The sequence below is a fragment of the Geotrypetes seraphini genome, chromosome 6 (genome assembly GCF_902459505.1).
Source record: "Geotrypetes seraphini chromosome 6, aGeoSer1.1, whole genome shotgun sequence".
NCBI lineage: Eukaryota > Metazoa > Chordata > Amphibia > Gymnophiona > Dermophiidae > Geotrypetes > Geotrypetes seraphini.
The window spans coordinates 239,421,359-239,446,498 of NC_047089.1; the positions used below are offsets into that span (position 1 = coordinate 239,421,359).

The 25,140-nt window shown below is 43.8% G+C and overlaps 1 protein-coding gene across 1 annotated transcript in view; it reads left to right on the forward strand.

Annotated features, from left to right (window-relative positions):
• SMPX (small muscle protein X-linked) overlaps positions 1 to 24,445 on the forward strand; it is a 34,502-nt gene extending 10,057 nt beyond the window's left edge. Inside the window, exons 3-5 of the mRNA XM_033950358.1 lie at positions 150 to 236; positions 2,880 to 3,036; positions 24,134 to 24,445. Of these exons, the coding sequence (XP_033806249.1) occupies positions 150 to 236; positions 2,880 to 3,023 (231 nt within the window). The 3' untranslated portion in view covers positions 3,024 to 3,036; positions 24,134 to 24,445. The remainder of the gene's footprint in view (positions 1 to 149; positions 237 to 2,879; positions 3,037 to 24,133) is intronic.
• Positions 24,446 to 25,140: the final 695 nt, after the last annotated feature.

The window sequence follows — 25,140 nt, forward strand, 5'->3', positions numbered from 1 at the left end:
TATGTTCTTATGTCTTATGACTGCACATCATCAGATTTTATTCCCTATGTAACAAGTATTTCAGTATAGGATTTAGGACCTACCCTACAGTTCTGGTTCAGGTACTTATATTAGGAATCCATTATAAGTTGTTTCTGCTCTTTTCTCAGGCAAATATCAATATCCCGATGGGAGCATTTCGGCCAGCATCTGGCCAGCCACCCAAAAGAAAAGCTTTCACACCAGAAGCGGATGAGGTGAGAAAAGACGCTGGTTTTCCCTTATCTGTTAAGCTAAACCATCTGAGAACAGATGCTGTAAGAATCCCCCCCAATATTTAAACTACTATCACTATTGTTTCTATAATGCTACTAGACATACTGTAGACAAGGGGTAGGGAACTCCGGTCCTCGAGAGACATAATCCAGTCGGGTTTTCAGGATTTGCCCAATGAATATGCATTGAAAGCAGTGCATGCAAATAGATGTCATGCATATTCATTGGGGAAATCCTGAAAACCTGACTGGACTATGGCTCTCGAGGACCGGAGTTCCCTACTCCTGCTGTAGTCATGATATGCAGGTTATATCAGGAAAGAAATGGAAAACAAAGATGAAAATGTTATAATGCCTTTGTATAGGGCTACCAGATATCCTGGACATGTCCTCATTTTAGAGGACTGTCTGAGTTCTAGGATGGACTGTCTGGGTTTTAGAAAGCCCCGATGAGCTCGGCCACATCTGGAGGGCCTCTGAGCATGCGCGGATGATGTCACACACATCCGCGCGTGCTCAAGGCCCTCCAGACGCGGCCAGAGTTCGTCGGGGAAGAAGACGAGGCTTTGAGGGGGCACGGCCGAGGGCAGAACAAGGTGGGGATGGGGGCAGAACCAGTGTTTTACAGGCCTACATTTCTGGCATCTGTCTTTGACGTAGAATCACGCGTAGCAGCACTGAACGTCCATCCCGCCCATAACTACACCCCTTTTGATGTCCGGCGCTTATAAGCATCTGTGTAAACATGATTTTCAGGCACCTTTTCTTGTAGGCACCTCGCAGCGCCTAATATTTTTTTCCTAATAAGTTTAATTGTTTTGTAACGGCATGGTCAATTACTGCATTGTTTTTTGTTTTTAATTTTTTATTCATTTTTACATATTACAACAAGTGTAACAGAAAAAGACATATGATCTTATAAATACACATTTGATTTTCCTTAATATAACATTTAAAATACAACATATCATTCTATATTCATATTCTGTAATATCTTGAATATTATGTAATACATCCAATATGTAAGACAATTAATATTAAAATAGAAAACCTTCCCATCCCCTCCCCACCCATTGCAGAAATACCAACCTAAAAATACTTAAACTTAGGCTCTCTGAATGGCACCATTTTGAGAAAGTGGGCCCTACTCCATTGCCAGTTAAGTCCCGCATAAAGATAGGACTGACATTTATGTGGCCCTATTTATGAAGTTAACCTGGCTGGTTAAGTGTTAAATATTAGCATTAAAATGATCAAGTACAGACTCTGCCCCAAGAACAGGGGTAGGGAACTCCGGTCCTCGAGAGCCGTATTCCAGTCGGGGTTTTCAGGATTTCCCCAATGAATATGCACGAGATCTATTTGCATATTCATTGGGGAAATCCTGAAAACCCGACTGGAATACGGCTCTTGAGGACTGGAGTTCCCTACCCCTGCCCTAGAACCTCTCCCCCAAATAGCCAGTTCTCACGTAGGCGCTGACTGCTAATTTCCAATGGCAATAATTGTTTAAGTGCTGCTGAAAATTAGTGGATAGTCCCAAACAATAAATTTTCCCCTCCCTTTTACAAAACTGCACAAGAAGTTTTTACCGCCGGCCGGCACGCTGAATGCTCCGCGCTGCTCTGACGCTCAAAGGAACTGTATGAGCATTGGACCAGCACAGAGCATTCAACTAGAGAATGACACGGGGAAAAAATCTGTCCCCGTCACCGCCCCGTCACCGGCCCACCATCCTCTGCACCGCCCCGTCACCGCCGTTCCCTTCACCGCCCCGTCACCGTCACCGCCATCCCTTTCACCGCCCCGTCACCGCCACTGCCATCCCATTCACCGCCCCGTCACCGTCCCCGCTGCATCCCTTTCTTTCCTGCTGTGGGTTTTTCTTTCCGACTTCATCCCCTTGGCCCAGAATCTCTTTCCCTTTCACTCCCTCCTTCCAATTTGAGCCGGGAACACTAGCGATCGCACGGTCCCCGCAGCTCACACCCGCCTGCCCAATCGATTCTAGTGTTTAGCCAGCTCTCTCCCTTCTCCTCACCTTAGTTTGTAGATTTTCTTTTTCGGCGACCCGCACGCTATCAGAGAGCCGCGCACGCGCGGCTGCTCAGTGTTCAATCTTCTGCTCTGCTGCAACTTCCTGTTTCCGGTTGCGTCAGAGCAGAAGATTGAACACTGAGCAGCCGCGCGTGCGGGTCGCCGAAAAAGAAAATCTACAAACTAAGGTGAGGAGAAGGGAGAGAGCTGGCTAAACACTAGAATCGATTGGGCAGGCGGGTGTGAGCTGCGGGGACCGCGCGATCCTTCATGCCTCACTGCGGGGACAAGACCATTCACCGCCCCGCGGGCGGTGAATGGCCTTGTCCCCGTCGCCACAGCGACTGCTAGTTTTCTTCCCCGTTTTCGGCGGGTGACCCGCGGCTAAAATGCGGTGGCCGCGGGTAAACCGCCATCGTGTCATTCTCTACATTCAACCTCTTGTGCAGTTTTTTTAAAGGGGGAGGGGGGCGGGGAAGGTTAACTGCTCAGCGGCTGTTTCTGACCAATTAAATCACTTTGAATATCGACCCAAAAGGTTTAATTTTTATTATCACTCATGGGATTTTACAAACTTTTCTTTTATAGACAGTTCCTGTTCCTGCTTCCGAGGAAGAAGAGAAGAAACCATTTCCTGGAGCTGTGAAGCTCCCAGGGCCAGCTATTAACCTCTCAGAGATTCAGAACAGAAGAAGTGGACTCAAATTTGTTCCCAGAGCTGAAGAGCAATAGCGACAACTTAAAGGTGGGTGAGCACACACGTAAGGCAACTTCCGTAATCATTTTGCAGGCTTTCAAAGAAGCTGAAGACTGTTTTCAGATGTAATGGGCATGCCACTGATGGAATAATGATAGAATCGGCCAAAAGGGCACTTTTGACTTTCTGTGGAAGAAGCATAACAACAAGATTGTGGAACAGAAGACTGAAAGTACCAGTTTGCAGTTTAATAAGCGTTCAAAAAACTTAAAAACAATCCACAAAGGACTAAGGTTACCATATTTAAAGGCTCAGAAATGGGGTTATCAGATTTTACGTCAGTAAAATATGGACCCCTAGACCCGCCCCCAGGGCTGCCCAGTTCCACCAGTCCCTGCCCCATTATGCCACCACCATCCCTGCCTTGTTCCAACTCCAGCCCTGCTCAGTTCCGCCTCAAGTCCTACCCTGTTCTGACCCAGCCCTGCCCCCTCAAAACCTCACCTTCTTCCCTGATGAGCTCCAGCCGTATCTGGAGGGCCTCGAGCATACGTGTATGTATGCGACGTCACCCGCGCATGCTCAGATGTCCTCCAGATGTGGCCGGAGCTCATCGGGGCTTTCCAAAACCCAAACTGTTGGGCTTTGGAAAGTTCATCTGGGAACCTCTTAAAAGTGGATATGTCTGGGTTTTCCCGTACGTCTGGTAATCCTAACAAGTGACCCACATGATAAATACCAAAGAATGTATAAAATCCAAATGAATGCAATACATATCAATTCAGTGCTTTGAATTGTCAGGAGGTTTTTTTGCTGATGAGTGAAAGCTGGTCCCTAAGTAGTGCATGAGTAACGTGACCATTTATGTTTTTTTCCTGAAAATGGGACATCTACTAATTTATAGGTAATAACATTGTAGATATCTGTCTTTCTTTCGCTCTCCCTGCCCCCCTCCCCTTCCCTTTCTTTCTCTCTCCCTGCTCCATCCCCCCACTGCCGCCGATTTCTCCAAGCTACCGCCGCCGGAACTTCCTCTCTGATGTCAGAATTAACGTCGAGGTGGGGGGGGGGAGAAGACTTGTGGTCCCACCGCTTGTAAAGTCACATTGAAACATAGAGTATGACGGCAGAAAAGGGCCAGCGGCCCAACAAGTCTGCCCACTTCAGAACCCTCCCTCCCGCAAGTCTGCCCACTTAATCAATACGAACCCTCCTCCCTGGGGTATCCATCTTTTGGGCATAGCTCTGTGGTGCCCCCACCTGTTTGTCCCATTGACTCTTGAAGTCGAGCACGCTACTGGCCTCGACCACCTGGCGTGGAAGATCATTCCATCGATCAATAACCCGTTTGGTGAAGTATTTCCTGGTGTCACCATGAAATCTTCCCCCCTTAAATTTCAGCGGTTGCCCTCTTGTCGCCGTGGGATCCTTTAGAAAGAAGATTTCTTCCTCCACTTTAATGCGACCCGTGATGTATTTGAATGTTTTTATCATGTCCCACCTTTCTCTGCGCTTTTCTAGAGAATATAAGCGCAGTCTGGTCAGATGTTCTCCATAAGGGATGTCTTTCAGTCCTGAGATCATCCTAGTGGCCATTCTCTGGATTGACTCCATTCTCTTCACATCCTTTTGATAATGGGGCCTCCAAAATTGGACACAATACTCCAGGTGAGGTCTCACCATGGCTCTGTATAATGGTAGTATGACTTCAGGCTTTCGGCTGACAAAGCTTCTTCTGATGCAACCCAGCATTTGTCTAGCCTTTGCTGACGCTTTCTCCCCAAGCACTGTGCCTTTTTTTGAAATTGTTACAGTGGGTTGCTCTCTTTCTGAAAACAGGACATTTTGGAATCCCGAAGCTGTGCTTGGGGACAATGGGATAGGCTACCTAAAAACGGGATGGTCCCGTTCAAAATGGGACGTATGCATAAGACAAACAAAGTGATTTATGCATGGGGTTCTCCAAGGCCTTTTCTTCCTGTGTAATAAGGAGGTGTTTATTCTCACCACTGATTGGTATTTAGATAGGGTTACTGGACGTCCAGATTTTCCCAGTCATGTCCTCCTTTTGAGGACATGTCAGGGGGTTTGGATGGTTTTTCAAAACCCAGCACTTTGTCCGGGAAGCCCCGGTCAGATGATCGTGACTAGAGCCAGCAGGGGAAGCCACAGATCAGCTGAGCTGGCAGTCGCCGCTCTTCCTTCTTCTGGCTATCAGGTGATTTCGGCTCCAGAGCCACCATCAGCTGTGTAGAGGGGGAGAATGGCGGCTGCAGGCAGGAGGAGGAGCTGGGACCAGCAATTTGCTCTGAGCAGGCACCAGGCACAGTTCCTCCCCTCTTTTATTGGACTACTCCGCACAAATTGTATGCATATGATTTGCATGCTATTTGTGCAAGAATTGCCTGGTAAAAGTAAATCGCTCCCAACCCAGTATTTTTGGTTCATAGACAATGGCGCAAAAGACAAAAGCGCGCGCCGACAATTGAGCGCAGTGCGGAGGTGCGCGCCGCACAAAATTACAGTTTTTAGGGGCTCCGACGGGAGGTTTTGTTGGGGAACCCCCCCAGTTTACTTAATAGACATCGCGCCGGCGTTGTGGGGGGTTTGGGGGGTTGTAACCCTCCACATTTTACTGTAAACTGAACTTTTTCCCTAAAAACAGGGAAAAAGTTAAGTTTTCAGTAAAATGTGAGGGGTTACAACCCCCCACAACGCGGCGCGATGTCTATTAAGTAAAGTGGGGGGGTTCCCCCCACGCCCCCCCGTCGGAGCCCTAAAAACAGTAATTTAGAGCGGTGCGCGCCTCCGTGCTGCGCTCAATTATCTGGGCGCGCCTTTGTCCCGGCGCACTTTTGATCTGACACCGTATTTTTTAGCCAGAGGAGAGAATACCATAGCACCAAGTACAGCTTAATCTGTACCACCATGCAGACTGTTGTGTACTCCTGCAGAGGGCGCCAGTGTTCCATTTTTTAGCTCACCCAAGCTCTGAATTCTCTCTTGAAGCCTGAAAAGTGAGTAGGACTCATGATGACTTCAGTACCAGGAGTTGTGACCTCCCTTTCTGTCTTTCAAAGAATGCAGGCTGCAGTGCCCATAAGTGGGTACCTCAGAAACATTTCTCATTATTCCCTCTTCTGAAAATCTTCTGCCATAGGAAAGATGTGGAAAACAATTACTGTGTCCTTTTTTTTTTTATAATTCTTTATTCATTTTTGCATCTTACAACAAGTGAATTAAACATAATATAAACAATTTCCACATATCATTTGTATTTACAATCAAATATTCTTATATGAAAAATTAAATACCCCCTTTTTATTATCAATCCTATTTCAAATGATATACATTCCCCAACCCACCCCCACATATATACTACCCATGTGCTATGATATCTGATCATTAGAATAAATAGTCAATGGTCCCCATATTTTTTTAAAATTATGAATATTTCCTTGTTGTAACGCTATCATCTTTTCCATCTTATATATGTGACAAACTGAATTCCACCAAAATGTATAGTTTAATTTAGTATAATCTTTCCAATTTTGAGTAATGTGTTGCATGGCGACCCCTGTCAATATTAATAATAACTTGTTGTTATTTGCAGAAATTGGGCTCTGAGTTCTCATTGCTGTACCAAATAATATAGTGTCATACGAAAGTCCTACATGGTTCTCTAATAATTTATTAATTTGGGGCCAAATTAGTTTCCAAAAAGCATTTACACAGGGACAAAAATAAATTAAATGATCTAACAAATACTGTGTCTAATTAACAAGTTTATTCATTACAAAAAATAGTAACATTCACTGTTAAATTTCTTTACATCCCCCATACTAGAAAATCACATGCCCTCTTCATTTTCCCCTCAGTTAAAGGTTGCAAAAGCAAGAAGTATCATGACCACCTGGTTTCATTTCAAGCAGCTTCTCACGATAAGGCCTTTCGCTCACTGCTATTATCATCCTATTCTTATGAACATTTCAGAAAGCAACTTAAGGCCTTTCTTGTCTCCAAATATCTGATTGACTAGCTGTTCTCGATCTTTTCCTTGTTAATTATGTAACTTTTGTAAACCGCATTGAACTTATGGTTATGCGGTATAGAAGCATGCTGTACCTTAACATAACATAACATGCTCCCTGCTCTCTCCTTGCAGTTTAGAGGGAGACTGTAGATACCCTTGAAGAGGCTCTGCTTAGACAAACGGTGACAGAACCCACGAGGGAAAAAAATGATACTGGATCCGGTCCTCACAAATGGGGAAAATATCTCTAATGTTTGATTGGGTGCCCACCTGGGAAGTAGCAATCATCAAACGGTTTGGTTTGATATAACAGCTAAAGAGGAGGGTGGCCACACAAAACTCGAAGACCTAGATTTCAAACATATGGACTTTAGTAAAACGGGAGAGTACCTGAAGACAGAACTGTTAGGATGGGAAGACATAAAAGAAGTGGAAAAACAGAGGTCTAAGCTGAAAGGAGCAATAAAAATGGCTACTGACCTTTATGTGAAGAAAATAAATAAAAACCAAGAGAAAAATGAAACTGATATAGTTCTCCAAACTAGTGGCAAAGAAAATAAAGGCAAAAGAGTTGGCAGTCATGAAATTTAAAAAAAACTCAAGAAGAGGAGAACAGGTGAAACTGAAAGTAGCCAAGAGAGAGATACGTCTGGTGAAAGCACAAGCGGAAGAGGAAATGTCTAAAAATGTAAAAAAGGGAGATAATGTTTTTTCAGATATATTAGTGAAAGGAAGAGGATGAAAAATGGAATTGTGAGACTAAAAGACGCTATGAACTGATATGTGAAGAGTGATGAGGAAAAAGCAAACATGCTAAACAAATACTTCTGTTCTGCGTTCACGGAAGAAGATCCTGGAGAAGGACCAAGATTGGCAAAGTTACACATGAGAATGGAGTAGATACCATGCCATTCATGGAAGGGTTTTATGAACAACTTGAAAAATTGCAGGTGGACAAAGCAATGGAACTGGACGGGATCAGGGAGCTCAGAGAGGTCCTGACGGGTCCTATTAAAGATTTGTTCAATAAATCTTTGGAGACAAGAGTGGTTCCTGGGTATTGGAAAAGAGCAGATGTGGTCCCTATTCACAAAAGTGATTGCAGAGATGAAGCGGGAAACTACAGGCCAGTACCGGTAAGCCTTGCTTCAGTTATTGGAAAAATAATGGAAGTGTTGCTGAAAGAAAAGACAGTGAACTTCCTAAAATCTAATGGGTTACAGGATCTGAGATAACATGGTTTTACTAAAGGTAAATCGAGCCAAACAAATATGATTGAATTTTTTGATTCTGTGGCCAGAGAATTGGATCAAGGACATATGCTAGATGTAATTTACTTAGATTTCAGCAAAGCCTTTGATACCTTTCCTCATAGAAGGCTCTTGAACAAACTTGATGGGCTGAAGTTAGGACCCAAAGTGGTGAATTGAATTAGAAATTGGTTGATGGACAGATGCCAGAGGGTGGTGGTTAATGGAATTTGCTCAGAGGAAGGAAAGGTAAGTAGTGGCATCCCTCAAGGATCGGTGCTGGAGCCAATCCTGTTCATTATGTTTGTGAGCAACATTGCCGAAGGGTTAGAAGGAAAGGTTTGTCTTTTTGCAGATGATACCAAGATTTGTAACATAGTAGACACCAAGGAGGGAGTGGAAAACATGAAAAAGGATCTGCAAAAGTTAGAAGAATGGTCTAATAGCTGACAACTAAAATTCAATGCAAAGAAATGCAGAGTAATGAATATGGAAATAGAAATTGAAGGAGCCATATGTGCTGGGAGGTGAGAAACTGATATGCACGGATGGGGAAAGGGACCTTGAGGTGATAGTGTTCAAAGATCTAAACGCAAAGAAATAGTGTGACAAGGCGGTGGTTATTGCCAGAAGGATGCTAGGCTGGATAGAGAGAGATGTAACCAGTAGAAGAGAGAAGGTATTGATGTCCCTGTACAGGTCATTGGTGAGGCCTCACTTGGAGTATTGTGTTCAATTTTGGAGACCGTATCTGGCAAAGGACATAAGAAGACTTAAAGCAGTCCAGAGAAAGGTGACAAAAAAGGTAGGAGGTTTGCACCAAAAGACTTATGAGGAAAGACTGGAAGTCTGAATATGTCTATCTTAAAGGAAAGGAGGGACAGGGAAGATATGATTCAGACATAGAAATACTTGAAAGGTATTAATGTAGAACAAAATCATTTCCAGAGAAAGGAAAATGGTAAAACCGGAGGGCATAATTTAAGGTTGAAGGGTGGTAGACTCAAGAGTAATGTTAGGAAATTCTTCTTTATGGAGAGGGTGGTTGATGTCTGGAATGCTCACGCGGGAGCTGGTAGAGAGGAAAATAGTGACAGAGTTAAAAAAAGAATGGGATGAACACAGAGGACCTCTAATCAGAATCTAGGTATATATTGAAGGAACTAAGGCCAGTACTGGGCAAACTTACACAGTCTGGCCCTGATTCTGTATAAGACACCCAGGAGAGATGTCCTATACAGAATCGGTCCTACACTAAACCCCGATTCTGTAACTGGCGTCCATGGTACAGATGCCGGTTAGAGAATCGGATTAAATTAGACGCGGCCGCTATACTTATGGCAGCAAGGGATCTCGTTGACAGGAGGATGCCCAATCCTCCTGCCGGAAAGCCCGACGACCCGACGACCCCCCCCCCAAAAACTAACCTCCCTCCCTCAACTAACCTTTACATGTTGGTCGGCTGGACGGGTCTTGCTGCAGTCCAGCCGATAGGCCCGCCTCGTGAAAATGAGACGGGCCCGCCCCTTCCCGGCCCATCCCCAGTAAATCTAAGGCCTGATTGGCCCAGGCTCTAGAAGCCTGGACCAATCAGGCCTTAGGCATAGCGGGTCCGCCCATCCCCACTAATCCTAAGGCCTGATTGATTGGCCCAGGTGCCTAGGCCAATCAGCCTGGGCCAATCAGCCTGGGCCAATCAGGTCTTAGGATTAGTGGGGATGGGCGGACCCGCTATGCCTAAGGCCTGATTGGTCCAGGCTTCTAGAGCCTGGGCCAATCAGGCCTTAGATTTAGCGGGGATGGGCCGGGAAGGGGCGGGCCCGTCTCATTTCCACGAGGCGGGCCCTTCGGCTGGACGGCAGCAAGACCCGTCCAGCCGACCAACATGTAAAGGTTAGTTGGGGGAGGGAGGGGTCGTTGGGTCGTCGGGCTTTCCGGCAGGAGGATTGGGCATCCTCCTGCCGGCGATTACCAGTTTGGGGGGGGGGGGGGGTTCCAAGGGGGTTCCGGCAGGAGGATTGGGCATCCTCCTGTCGGCGATTACCAGTTTGGGGGGAAGGGGGGTTCCAAGGGGGTTCCGGCAGGAGGATTGGGCATTCAGTTGAGAACGGACTGGTAATTCCATCGCTTAGTATAATAAATACAAGACAAGATATGATCTTTGCGGTTACAGCGCCCAGAATACAGGGGAGAGTGTGGCGCAGTGGTTAAAGATACAGCCTCGGCACCCTGAGGTTGTGGGTTCAAACCCATGCTGCTCCTTGTGACCCTGGGCAAGTCACTTAATCCCCCCATTGCCCCAGGTACATTAGCTACTTGTGAGCCTGCCGGGACAGACAGGGAAAAATGGTTGAGTACCTGATTAAATTCATGTAAACCATTCTGAGCTCCCCTGGGAGAACGGTAGAGAAAACTGACTAAATAAAATAAGAATATGGAACTCTTTACCATCATTTATTAAGGAAGAAAATTCGCTAAGTACCGTATTTGCCGGCGTATAAGACGACTGGGCGTATAAGACGACCCCCCAACTTTTACAGTTAAAATATAGAGTTTGTTATATACTCGCCGTATAAGACTACCCCTTCTTCCGCACACCTTCTCTACCGCCCCGGGTGCAGCACAGCTGGCCAGGTCCCCTTACTTTTGTGGCACTTCCCCGACCGACCGACAACAGCCCCGGTCCGACAAACCTCCCTGCCCTTAACCGCAAATCTAAATTACCTTCTTACAGCTTCTTACCTGCTTACGGCCCGCTCCTCTCCCTTGGTAGCCACTCGAACCGCGAGGCTACTTTCCTTCTCCTTATCTGCCCTGCCTGCAGCACAGAGCCGAATGGAAGTCTTCCCGACGTCAGCGCTGACGTCGGAGGGAGGGAGGGCTTTGTTTAAGCTTTGTTTATGCCCTCCCTCCCCTCCGACGTCAGCGCTGACGTCGGGAAAACTTCCGTTCGGCTCTGTGCTGCAAGCAGAGAAGGTAGGGAGAAGAAGAGCCGCGTACATCCAGAAGACTGAGTACATCCAGCCCCGCGACCCTCGGAGGCGTCCCCATGGGATCCCCGCGACCCTAGGGGACGTCCCCACGGGATCCCCGCGACCCTAGGGGCATCTCCGTGCAGCTCTCTAATGTAAAGTAAGGGCATGTAAACAGTACCCGGCGTATAAGACGACCCCCGACTTTGGGGAGGATTTTAAGGTACTGAAAAGTCGTCTTATACGCCGGCAAATACGGTAAATTTAAAGGACTGTTAAAATGCTGGTTGTACAAGGATGAACAAAGCAAAAAACTGCAGACCTTGTACACGATGCAGGCAGGCTTTATTATGACAAGTAAATTTAGGTTAAAAACCTTTTACCAGGTGAGGGACCCAACACTTTGTTTGTTCTGGATTGTTTTTCACTGCAGACAGTTGAACCTTGTTTTCCTCCTTGGATTTGGTTTTTTGGTTGTACAAGGATGCCTTTGAGACCTAATTGTCAGATTCTCTTTTGACCCCATTCATTCCAGAAACTCGTGTTTCCTCTGTCTTAGGTTCCGAGAAATTAAAAAAACCCAAACCAACAACTTTTTAATTTTATTATGCTTTTAAAATGTTTACCGTTCTTTTATACTTACCTTTCTTGTTTCCTTTACTATGGTTATTGTAGTTTTCCCCACTTCCCCGTAATGTTCGTGTGTTTGTTGTAGTCAATAACTAAGACCTTGTTTTTAATTGTAAATCGCTTTGAATTCACGATATTGTGAGACATCCAAATTTTAATAAAACTTGAAACTTGACGGCTGGGATGGTTTAGATCAGGGGTAGGGATCTCCGGTCCTCGAGAGCCGTATTCCAGTCGGGTTTTCCCCAATGAATCTGCATGAGATCATTGTGCATGCAATGCTGAAATCCTGAAAACCCGACTGGAATACGGCTTTCGAGGACCGGAGTTCCCTACCCCTGGTTTAGATGGACCAGAGTGAGCTTTGACGGAGACTCCAGTAGATGGGACCTAAGCATAGTACCGGGCAGAGCTCTGGGTTCCTGGCCCAGAAATATCTAAGAACAAGGGCAATTTAAATTAAATCATTAATTTATAGAGAATGTACAGTTGGGCACTCTGGATGGACCATTCGGGTCTTTTTTTGCCGTCATTTACTTTGTTACTATACGTCATCAAGAAGACACCCTTCTATTGTAAAGTCCAAATCAAAATTGGCTAACACTTTTATTCTCCTAGACCTAGAGGGAATGTTTGGTGTAAAAAACTTTCAATAATGGACATCCGTATGAGCCCTTCAGATTGAACACGAGGGATTATTGGCTCAGGCGGTAACTCATTGATGACCAGCCCCAGACAAAAGTCTAAATAAGAACTGCCTCATGCATCATATAATCCTATTGATATATAATCAAAAATAGGAAGTGTATACTTTAAATCACTTGCAAACATTCACACTAGGGGAAAAAATATATATAAAATATTAGTGAGGCAAAATGGAACAAAGTGAATAAGTTAATTCCCAAAATGTTATAAGTTCTGGTACTTAAAGTTTTTGAAATGCTAAAAATACTTGAAGTGCAGGTGCAAATGCAGACGAAAAATTCATGTTAAAAACAATGTAATAAGCTGTATCGTGCTTCTATGTATTTCATCAGGATTCACTAAAATGTAATAAACTTGGTGCAAAAACTGATAGAAGCAATTCATATAGAAATAATTAATAGTAGTAGTGTATTGTGGGTTTTGTAGTCTTGTATTTTCCACTGGAAATTAGTCCTGCATCTACCAAAAAGTAATGGGAGGTGGCAAGCAAGAAAAGCCTATGGGGTCCTTTTATCAGGCGTCGGAAATTTCATCACACGCTAACCCCCGCGGCCGGCTAAAAACCGCAGGCGTTAGCGGCTAGCGTGGCAGGCGGTTTAACACGTGGTATTACGCGCGCTAAACCCCCTACCGCAGCTTGATAAGAGGACCCCTATGTTCAGTTTCCAAAAACTGGGTCGCTTGATAGCTGTAAAGAAGGGACATAAAATCAATAACCAAAAAAAACACCCTCCAAAACACAGGTCTATGTATCAGAATTATATCAAAAGGGAGAAAAGACCTCAGTGTCCAATAAGGGCTCTATATAGATACCCACATACACAAGCTGATTTCAAACATCATTTGAGACCAGCAGACACATCCTTGGTCAAAAAACTCCCAAATAAGAGAGCTATAATGTATCAGTCTCTATCAAAAAAGCACACTCTCTTTCAAAACTCTTTCAAAGTCAATTTTTTCAATAAAGTCACTTTCACTGTTATACAATTTTTTAGTTTTTTTCAATTTTATCAATGAAGTCACTTATCTGAACATTGCTGTTTGAACGTAGTCCTGGGGTTAGAAAGCAGGAAAAATTGCTCCGTGGAAAATAAGCTGAAAGCTATTCAAGCATGACCATTACCACACTTCCACATAATCCAACAGGGCTCCCTGTTTCGCTGACACGCTTCTTCAGGGATTTGAGCGTCCATTCACCCGCTTCCACTCCTGTCCGGGTGTGATCTGACCATTGCTCTATAAACTGTCATAATGCCACTTTATAGAGCAATGGTCAGACCATACTTGGAATACTGTGTCCAACACTGGTCCCCCTACCTAAAGAAGGATATAACCCTACTAGAGAGGGTGCAGAGACGAGCCACAAAACTAATAGAAGGTATGAAGAATTTGAGTTACGAAGAACGCCTCAAAAAACTGGGATTGTTTACCCTCCAGAAGAGAAGGCTGCGAGGGGATATGATAGAGACTTTTAAAATACTAAAAGGTTTCGACAAAATGGAGCAAGAATCTTCGTTATTCACATTGTCAACAGTGACTCGAACAAGAGGTCATGGACTAAAACTTAGGGGAGGCAGACTCAGGACTAATATCCGGAAGTTCTGCTTCACACAGCGAGTGGTGGACGCCTGGAATGCTCTCCCGGAGGAGGTTGTGACAGAGACCACCATTCTGGGATTCAAGGGCAAGTTGGATGCATATCTTCATGCAAATCACATTGAGGAACACGGGTGAACAATGTGTCCATTAGAGAACACCTAGCTTGGCCTCCACGTGTGCGGGTCGCCTGACTAGATGGACCTAGGGTCTGATCCGGTGAAGGCATTTCTTATGTTCTTATGTTCTCAAGGATGTGTCTGCTGCTCTCAAATGATGTTTGAAATCAGCTTGTCTATGTGGGTAGCTATATAGAGCCCCTATTGGACACTGAGGTCTTTTCTCCCTTTTGATATAATTCTGATACGTAGACCTGTGTTTTGGAGGGTGGTTTTTTTTGGTTATTGATTTTATGTCTTGAAACACACATAATAATTAAAAATAAAAAAGACAGAAGACAAAAGCCGCTTATACCTTGTAAGGTTTGAGTCCAATGTAAAGGTTATTTGTTTGGGTTACTAAAGATCACTGGCTCCCCAAAGAGTTGTTTTAAGTATCTGTTACAATATTTTGCAACAGACAACAGACCATCCAGAGCCTAAAATAGGGTTTGAGTTTAAAATAGTGTGTTCTCTCATACGCTGGTAAATCTAGAGTGTTTCTCAAGTTGGTTCTGGAATAGCCCCTTGCCAGTCAGCCTGAGATTGGTTTGCATGTATTGCCTCCATTGTATGCAAATCTTTGCCATGCATATTCATGATTGTGGATATGCTGAAAACCTGACTGGCAAGAAACTCTGATCTAGATTAACCACGGTTTAGGGTGCTGTGAAATAACAAGATGATATCTACCCTATTCAATAGCAGAAGGATGAATTTTTTTTTAGCTTTATTTAGGATTATATATATATACAGTGGTACCTTGGATTACGAGCATAATCCGTTCCAGGAGCATGCTCGTAATCCAAAATGCTCGTTTATCAAAGCGAGTTTCCCCATAGGAAATAATGGAAACTCGCTTTGATGCGTTCCCCCTCCCCGAGAACCGGCATTGCTCCCCTCGAAGGCTCCCCCCCCCGCGATCAGGCACCCCCCTCTGCGATCCGGCACCCCCCCCCGACACGATTGGGCACCCCCCGACACGATCCGACATCCCCCCCGACACAATTGGGCACCCCCCCTCCCGCCGCTTCTTACTCTCATCTGGGCACTCTTGAAAATCGGCTTCCTCCTCTGCTGGGCCTTGAGCATCTGAGCATGCTCAAGGCCTGCGAGTTCACGTTCAGAACATGAACTTGCAGGCCTTGAGCATGCTCAGATGCTCAAGGCCCAGCAGAGGAGAAGGCCGATTTTCAAGAGTGCCCAGATGAGGGTAAGAAGCGGCGGGGGGGTGTCGGATCGTGGCGGGGGTGTGACCAATCGTGTCGGGGGGGGGGGTCGGATCGTGGCGGGGGGGGTCAGATCGTGGCGGGGGGTGCCAGATCGCGGGGGGGTGCCGGATTGCGGGGGGGGGGGGGTGCTCGTAAATCGAGCCATGCTCGGTTTCTGAGGCACCGATTTTGCAAATGTTTTGCTCGTCTTGCAAAACACTCGCAAACCGGTGCACTCGTAAACCGAGGTACCACTGTATATATATATATATATATTTATTTATTAAATTTTCTATACTGTTCTCCCAGGGAAGCTCAGAACAGTTTACAGGAATTTATACAGGTACTCAAGCATTTTTCCCTGTCTGTCTTGGCAGGCTCACATACTGCCAATTGTACAAAGTCTGCTGGGCGGTAAACAAATGAAAATCAAGTTTGCAGAAGGGAAAAGAAATATAGGCTCCCTTTTATCAAGCTGCGTAAGGGTTTTTTTTCATCTCAGACCGCTGCGGTAAAAGCTCCGACGCTCATAGGAATTCTATGAGCATCGAAGCTTTTACCGTAGCAGCTGTCAATAAAAAACCCTAACGCGGCTCAGTCGATCTTTTGTTTTCAAGTTTGTAGAGATCTGGAATGAATTTCCTGACTCCATTAGGCTTTTAGGCCAGCTGCAATTATTTCATAAATCCCTGAAAACTCTGTTATTCTCGCAATTTTTAATTGGTTTAACTACAGTCTCAACAAAATAATATTAGTTATTTTTCTTATGCTTTTCTTATGTACTTTAGTTTTGAATTAGTTCGTCCTTCTATGTTTTCTGCTATGTCTTAATTACATGTGAACCGAGTCGAGCTCTACTGGGAGATGACCCGGTCTATAAACCAAAGATTAGGTTAGATTAGATTAAAAGGGGGTCATAATTAAGATAGAAAGAGGGGACTAGAAAACAAAATGGACTATTGACAGCATAGAAGACTAAACTTGGAAAGGAATAGGGAAAGGCATGACAGTTCTCAGGACACGTCCCAGTCATATGCCATGAAAAGTCTTCCTCTGTCTGACAGCTCTAAGCCAGTGTATCGCAAACTGTGTGCCACGAGACACCAGCAAGGAGGACAGGCGCCAGTGCCAGCTGACTGCTTACAGGACACGCCTCTCACAACGAGAGGCACATCCTGTAGGCAGGCAGCCAGCGCCAACGACTCTCTTCCTCGCCGGCATCTCTCCTCTTCCCCTCACACCTCCCCTCCCCACCAGTGAAGTGACAGGTTCAGGGTCACGGCCGGAGGGCCTCCGCGCATGCGTGGACATTGATGCAATGATGTCATGCATTCATGTGACATCATTGCATCAATGTCCACGCACTTCCGGATGTCTTCCGGCAGCAGCACGATATTTCATGTGCCACGGCATTGAAAAGATTGCGGAATGCTGCTCTGTCAACATTCTTCATTATCCAACCCAGACTCTGTGTAGAATACCCAGTGGAAAAAAATGTATTATATATCAGGGGTCTCAAAGTCCCTCCTTGAGGGCCGCAATCCAGTCAGTTTTTCAGGATTTCCCCAATGAATATGCATTGACAGCAGTGCATGCACATAGATCTCATGCATATTCATTGGGGAAATCCTGGAAACCCGACTGGATTGCAGCCCTCAAGGAGGGACTTTGAGATCCCTGTTATATATGGTTCTCACTTATTTATGTAGGTTCAAACTGGTGGATATAGAGCAGTGGTTCCCAAACCTGTCCTGGGGGACCCCCAGCCAGTCAGGTTTTCAAGATATCCCTAATGAATATGCATGAGAGAGATTTGCATATAACGGAAGTGACAGGTATGCAAATCTCTCTCATGCATATTCATTAGGGATATCTTGAAAACCTGACTGGCTGGGGGTCCCCCAGGACAGGTTTGAGAACCACTGATATAGAGGGTTAAAAATAGTCAAGACTTTTTCCCACTATCCTTCTAGCCAGGGTCGGTATTACTTATGGTGGGGCCTTGGGCAGAAACTTGGGAGGGGGTCCCAAGGTCCACTAGCAGCCTGCATCTCCTTCAGCTGTAAGCAGGCATGAGGGCCCAGGGCAACTGCCCTGTTGGCACAACTCCTCCCCCCCTCCCCTCCTGCCAATGTTAGCTCTACTAGGGTTACCAGATTTTATGATTGTAATATCCGGACCTAAGGTCCTGTTTCCCAGGCCGGCCCAGCCCCTACCCTGTTCTGCCCAAGTCACGCCCCATTCTGCTCCCACCCCCAACCTCATCTCTTGTCGGAGCCACGACAGTATGCACAGATGCGAAGCGATGACATCACACACATGCACACATGTCTGTGATGTCGCTGCATTGCATCTGGGCAGAAGCCCTCCTGAAGCAGTCCCAAGCTGGAAGCTTTTCAAAACCCAAAGTGCCAGGTTTTGAAAAGCCATGCGGATGCCCAGACAGTCTTCTAAAAAGAGGATATGTCTGGGTAAATCCCTAAGCTCTACTGCTAGCCCATTTGTCTGTTCATTTGCATTTTGCTGGAGGATTACAGTAGGAACACTCGAGCAATAAGAACATAAGAATAGACTTACTGGGTAGGACCAATGGCCCATCAAGCCCAGTAGCCCGTTCTCACAGTGGCCAATCCAGGTTACTAGTACCTGGCCAAAACCCAAGGTGTAGCAATATTCCATGCTACCGATACAGGGCAAGCAGTGGCTTCCCCCATGTCTTTCACAATAACAGACTATGGACTTTTCCTCCAGGAACTTGCCCAAATCTTTCTTAAAACAGCTGCGCTATCAGCTCTTACCAACCTCTGGCAACGCATTCCAGAGCTTAACTATTCTCTGAGTGAAAAAAAATTTCCTCCTATTGGTTTTAAAAGTATTTCCGTGTAACTTCATCGAGTGTCCCCTAGTCTTTGTCATTTTTGGTGGAGTGAAAAATCGATCCACTTGTACCCGTTCTACTCCACTCAGGATTTTGTAGACTTCAATCATATCTCCCCTCAGCTGTCTCTTTTCCAAGCTGAAGAGCCCTAACCGTTTTAGTCTTTCTTCATACGAGAGGAGTTCCATCCCCTTTACCATCTTGGTCGCTCTTCTTTGAACCTTTTCTAGCGCCAATGGAACAGCCTGGGTTTTGATTACTCTCCCTGTTCTGCTGTCTTGAGCCTGTGGGTGAATTTTCTTTTTCATTCTTCATAGCAAGTCTCTTGGATCTTGGAATTCTGCACTCACAGCCAGCTACCTAACTTGGAAATTAATTTAAAAAAAAATTTCTCTCTGAGTGCTTAGGCTTGCTCCCTTAATCCAATAGGAAGATTTCTGCTCTTCTTCTCTCCAAAAAAATGCCATGGCTGAAAGACTAACAATTATTTAAATCAAGCCCAGCTGTGATTTGTAATCAATCAAACAAAAGACAAGTAAACATTATTAGCGTAATAAGATGTGGAGAACAAAATTAGACATCCTGATGGGTACATTTAGCAGTTAGCAGGAAATATTACAGCAGTGAATACGTGTTTCTGAGGTCCTTAAATTCAAATCATACCACTGCTTTGTTTTAAACTTTGAAGTTGGCAATAACAAACATAAAGAAACCTGTGAGTACTGAGATTTTTGTAGAGTGCATTTTTTGACAAAGTACAAAAGCAGTCTAGCAGAAAGGTCAGGAGATCCAAGCAAGAGACAGGGGAGAAAGATAAAGAAGACGGCCAAAAACAAGAAAAGGAAAGGAGAGAGACATGGGAGAGGAGGGTGAAAGGCAGGCAGTCTTTGGAAAGAAGGCAGGAGAAAAGAACAGGGAGCCACAAGGGAGGAAGAGGAGAGGCAGAGGGGTTCCAGAGAATATAAATGGTGCAGGAGCTAGAGGGGAGCCACAAGAGACAAAAGAGAAGAGGGGTGGAGGGGATAGAAGAGGGAAGGAGGGAGATTATGATAAGCATGGGAGTGGAGAGGGGGAAAGAGCGATAATATGATGATAGGAAGCATGGGAGTGGGGAGGGGGAAGGGAGATTTAGAGGTTAGGCCAAGGATAGGGGAGGGAAAGAGGGAGAATATGATAAGCATGGGAGTGGGGAAGGGGAGGGGAAGGGAGTGGGGATTTAGGGGTTAGGGGAGGGAAAGAGGGAAAAAAGTGATAAGAAGCATGGGTGTTGGGAGGGGGGAGTAGGATTTAGGGGTTAACACTTTAGGGGAGGGAAAGAGGGAAAATATGATAAGAAGCATGGGAGGGGGGGAGGGGGATTTAAGGGTTAGTGGAGGGAAAGAGGGAGAATATGATAAGAAGCATGGGAGTGGGGAGGGAGAGGAGGATTTAGGGGTTAACACTTTAGGGGAGGGAAAGAGGGAAAATATAAGAAGCATGGGAGGGGGGAGGGGAGATTTAGGGGTTTGTGGATGGAAAGAGGGAGAATATGATAACAAGCATGGGAGTAGGGAGAGGGAAGAGGGACTTAGGGGGTAAGGGGAGAGGAGAGAACACAACTGAGCACATGTTAGTAACAAACCCTTAGTCCTACCTGCCAATGGGGTTTTCAGAATATCCATAATGAATATGCATGGAATCATTTTGCATATATGGGTTTCCACTATGGGGGTCAATGATATTCTTTGAGAACCATTGCCATAGAGGTTTTTTTAAAACATGTCCCAGGTGATCATCTGAACTAAGAATTTGCTGAAAAACGAAGGGATGAAGAACTTTCCATTTTATTCCTCTTTGATTTAGTTTCCGGACCCTTTACAGAGGAAGAATAGATTATAGACTTTGTGGCTTGTTCAATAAGAGGGTCATTCCATCACATAGACAGGTGGGTAGAGTGGGTTTTGGGGGGGCTCACCATAACCTATAAGGGACTTCAGGTGAGATGTTTATCTGGCACCCTTTTTGTGAAGTTCACATAGCACCTATATAAAATTTTCAAACATGGCTCTATAAAATAGACTATTACAAAAATAGGGGTCTGTGGATAATCAAAAATATATAACCTTAGATTTTTAACGCAAACCAATGAACTAATTTTCACAGTTACAATCTCAACTCAACGTTGTTAGCTAATTAAAAGGTTGCGAGTTGAGTTGGGATTGTAACTGAAAATTAGTTGCATTAAAAATCTAATGGTATATATTTTTGATTATCCACGGACCCCTATTTTTATAATAATCTAAATGTGGGTTGGATACAAGTTACGTATAAAGATCTGTTTTCTAGTATTTTTGGTTAGCAATTGATTCTCTAGGATCAGGCAATTTGGTATGGATCTATAAAATAGACTCTCAGAATGATCCCTAATAGCGCACAAACAATTGTGCACAAATTATTCCTGTAGCAATTTCAACCTTATATGTCATGTCTGTCTGTCCAAGTTAGATTGTAAGCTCTTCTGAGCAGGGACCGTGTATTAAATGTCAAATATACTGCACTGCGTATGCCTTTCAGCGCTGTAGAAGTGATAAATAATAGTAGTAACGTTAGAATTGTTGATAAGTTTCATGGAAACGGTGGCAGCGAGCAGGTATATGGTTTGCTCATCAATTGTCTACTCTCACTACGTCAATTCCTTTTGATATACTCTGCTCCACATACCTGTTGCCTTCCTCTGCCTATTCACAGTGGATCTCACTTATTGAAGTGCTGTCTTCTGTGCATGTACGGTATGACTTCATGTCTTCCAAAAACACTATCTACCATTGGTCTTTATGGTCTCTATCAAAAGGAAAAGCTATATCTTTTTTCTATAATATTCTGAGAGATCATTTATTCACTTTTTCATATCAATCTATGAAACACTGGGATAATATACTCACCATTCCGCTATCTGACATTGATTGGGAACTCTTTTGGTCTTCAACAAACCGCCCACTTCTATTTTCTAGAGTTTCACAATCAATGTTCTTTATTATGTGGAATGCAATATGGACCCCATTTCCATGTGGAAAGCCAACTTAAAACTTGACTCTATTTGCTGGAACTGCTTGAAAGAGGAGGGAACTCTTGATCATATGTTTTTTCATTGTACTTTAGTCCGCTCTTTTTGGACCCAAATTTGGAATACCATACAATCTATCACTAACTGCTCAGAAGAAATTTCTATGGACATTATAATCCTTCGATCTCAACATCCCTGCTTCGCGCAATCAAAATGTCCTCCTAAACTCATTGATACCATGATTGTGACTGCTCTCATGCACATTCTGAAAAATTGGAAATCATTTTCGTTATTAGATTATACGTTTGGTGGAACTCACTATGTATGTATCATAGACTTGAATCATATGCATATGAGAGTAAAATCACACTCCGAATCTCCATGAATTTAAAAAGCAAGAAATCACCCTGGTCATTTTTAGATTCATATGTTCGCTCTGCTTTGTAGACACTCCTGTCTTCCCTTCCTTTTCTCCACCTTTCCTCTTTCTTTCCTTTCTCTTTTTATTTTTACTCTGTCTTCTTTCATCTTTTTCTCATACAGTCTTCACAAACAACTCCATTACTCTGAGCTTTTCTTAATACTATGGTCCTTTATAATTAATTTTATATTTATAGATCATATATATACAAAACGTTATCTTATTCTTATGTATTTGAATTGCTCCTTGTATTTTTCAAAATACTCAATAAAAATTTATTGAACTTAAAAAAAAAAAAGAATTGTTGATAAGCTCTTTTTAAATGGAGAAGGGTTTTTTGGTATTAGTAATCTGTATCTCTTCCCGGTAAAACATTTTTTTGATTGACCACTTGTAATCAATATTTAATAAAATATGCATACACATTACAATTCCACCCCAGCTTTGCCTATAATACACCCCCAGAAGAGTAGTTATAAGTTCACAAATACTTGAAGGCTCATATTTAGCTGCCATTTAACTTGTGTAAAATGCCGTAATCTCTCTAATAATCTGCAGGGCTATTATTAGAAACACTGTTTTGGTTTTTTTTAAAAAAAGTCAGGGTAGGCTATTGCTGGAGGCATTATTGCTCTCCTCCCCACAATAACGTTGTTAATGCCAAAGAGACCGTTAACTCCTAATAGTAATAAATTATTTCTCATTATGACAGGAGTTGCCATACAACTTATCATAAAGAATTGGAAAAACTGGGACCGGTTAAACTATTTGCAATTCTATCTACCTCAGCCTAACCAAGAAAAGCCTCCACAGACTTCAGCGGATTCAGAACGCCGCAGCTAAGCTTGTTTTCGCGAAAAGCAAATTTGATCACGTCTCACCACTCCTGTCTAAGCTCCATTGGCTCCCAGTAATCCCCAGGATCCACTTCAAATGTGCGTGTCTGGCCTACAAGATCCTACATGGCATCCTTCCTGCCGTTATCCCTCTATCCTGGAACTCCCCAACCCCTACTTCCTCCAGATCCTCCCAAATTTTTAAACTATCCTTCCCTTCCATAAAAGGTATTTCCCATGCAGGCAAACTTGGGTCATCCCTCCCCTTTAGAATCACTGAGATCTGGAATAACCTCACCTCCCCACTCCGAACCTCAAGCTCCCTCCAACTCTTCCGCAAACACCTAAAAACCTGGCTATTCTCAAAACTGTAACACTTCCCCCCTCTTAGGCCTCTCACCTTCCCCCTTTACACCTAACTCTTTAATCTCTCCACTGTAGTTCCTCTCTCATCTTTCTTCCTGTAAACCGTGCCGAGCTCCGCATTCGTGGAGATGGTGCGGTATATAAACCCAAGGTTTAGTTTAGTTTAGTTTAGTTAGAACATATGAATTCCATATGGGACACTATAAGAAGTTTAAGGAAATTTGGGACCCATTAAGAAAATTTTGCAAGAAGTGAATATTAGTCTTACCCTTGATTTCTGAAAGAAAGTTATACACATCCAGGATGGGTGGGAGGGAGGGGGGGGGGATATGATTGTAATTTTATATGACCTGATCATTTGTATTATCCTTTGATCTGTGTTTTCATACTCTCAGGAAGGGTGGGGGGGAGGGGATATGTACATACAATAACATTTGGTGAATTTGAGTGCTGTTTTTTCTTTTAACTGTATGATAATATGTTGCTCTTTGTCTTGGCTTTAAAAACGAATAAAGATTAAAAAAAAAAAAAAAGAAAAAGAAACGCAGTTTTTTTAAAAGTCAGGGTAGGCTATTGCTGGAGGCATTATTGCTTTCCTCCACACATTAACCATTTCTCTCTTCCACCTTGTCACCCATGATAACCACCATTTCTGTCCTCCATCTTGCCTCCACCCCCACCCCCACCCCCGTGATGACCAAATCTCTCTTGTTACCTTGTCTTCCAGTTATACTGCTGGGCCAGTGCAGGGGATGAAGGGAGAGGAAAGCAATGCCAAGGGGGTGTGGGAGATTATTGGGGGAATCTTGATTTGTTTTTTAAAACCAAATTTTCTAGAGTTTATGGGTCATGAAGCAGGGGTTGGGCGACTATTAGAGAGAATACGGTATGCTCTCTATTTGTGGAAAATGCTTTATCACTTTACTGCCTAAATGAGCTCTCTGGGTTCCTGAAAGCCCTCAGCTCCTGGTATATATTAATTATTACAATCCTTACCTTTTGAAGTGGTTAAAATTGATATTTCTGTTTTGGGTTTCTTTTGGCAGGTCGGAGATGAGGACGAGTGGAGAAACCAAATGGATTCTGGAGAGAGCAAACAACTGAAATGTTTTATATATTTATACAAAGACTTTGAACTTCCAAACGGAAGAGACAGACTCTCCCTTAGATGCAGTTTACACCAAGTCCGAGGGCATTTCTTAATTTAGAAAGTGTTGATGACAGGATGGTACCAGAGGGCGATTTTGAAATACAGAAGAACAAGGAGGGAGGAATGTATACGATGTTCTAAAAAAAAAAAAAAAACCCAAAAAACAACACACACACCAAAAAAAATTCTAAAAACATTCTTAAAAAAACATTTCTTGTGTATTGACTAGAAATTAAAAATAAAAAAAAATCATTTTACAAAAAACCACAAAAGGGAAGCAGAAAAAAATTATTCTCCAAATAATTAAAATTAGTTTCCTTTGAAATTCACAATGAAGCCAGTGCTGGTGGCAATGTGGTAAAATTGGCTTAAGGTTGTATAGTTACATGATGTCACATAGGATTGAACTTGAACTGTTGATTGAACCTGAACTTGAATAGTTGAAGTGGCCAGCACTGAATATTGCCTTAACTGGTTAATAGTGGCATTGAATATCTGAGCTCACAGCTGACCATGGGAATTAGCTGAGCAGCCTCCCATGGTCTGAAAATCAGCCCCATAACACTGCTTGCCCTGGATCGGTAGCATGGAAGGTTGCTACTCTTTGAGATTCTGGAATATTGCTACGCCTTGGGTTTTGGCCAGGTACTAGGGACCCAGATTGGCCACCGTGAGACCAGGCTACTGATCTGAACCAGCAAGACTATTCTTTTTTTTTTTAACTGTTTATTGGTTTTATGAAAACATCTTACAGAAAGTGCATCAAATTATCCATCAATAACATTCCTTAAAAGCACTTATGTACTATACATGAAATACAATATAAACAACCCCCTTCCCTCCATCTCTGGATTGTAGGTAGAATAGAAAATCTTTAATTTGGCAGGTTCCAATAAATACTAT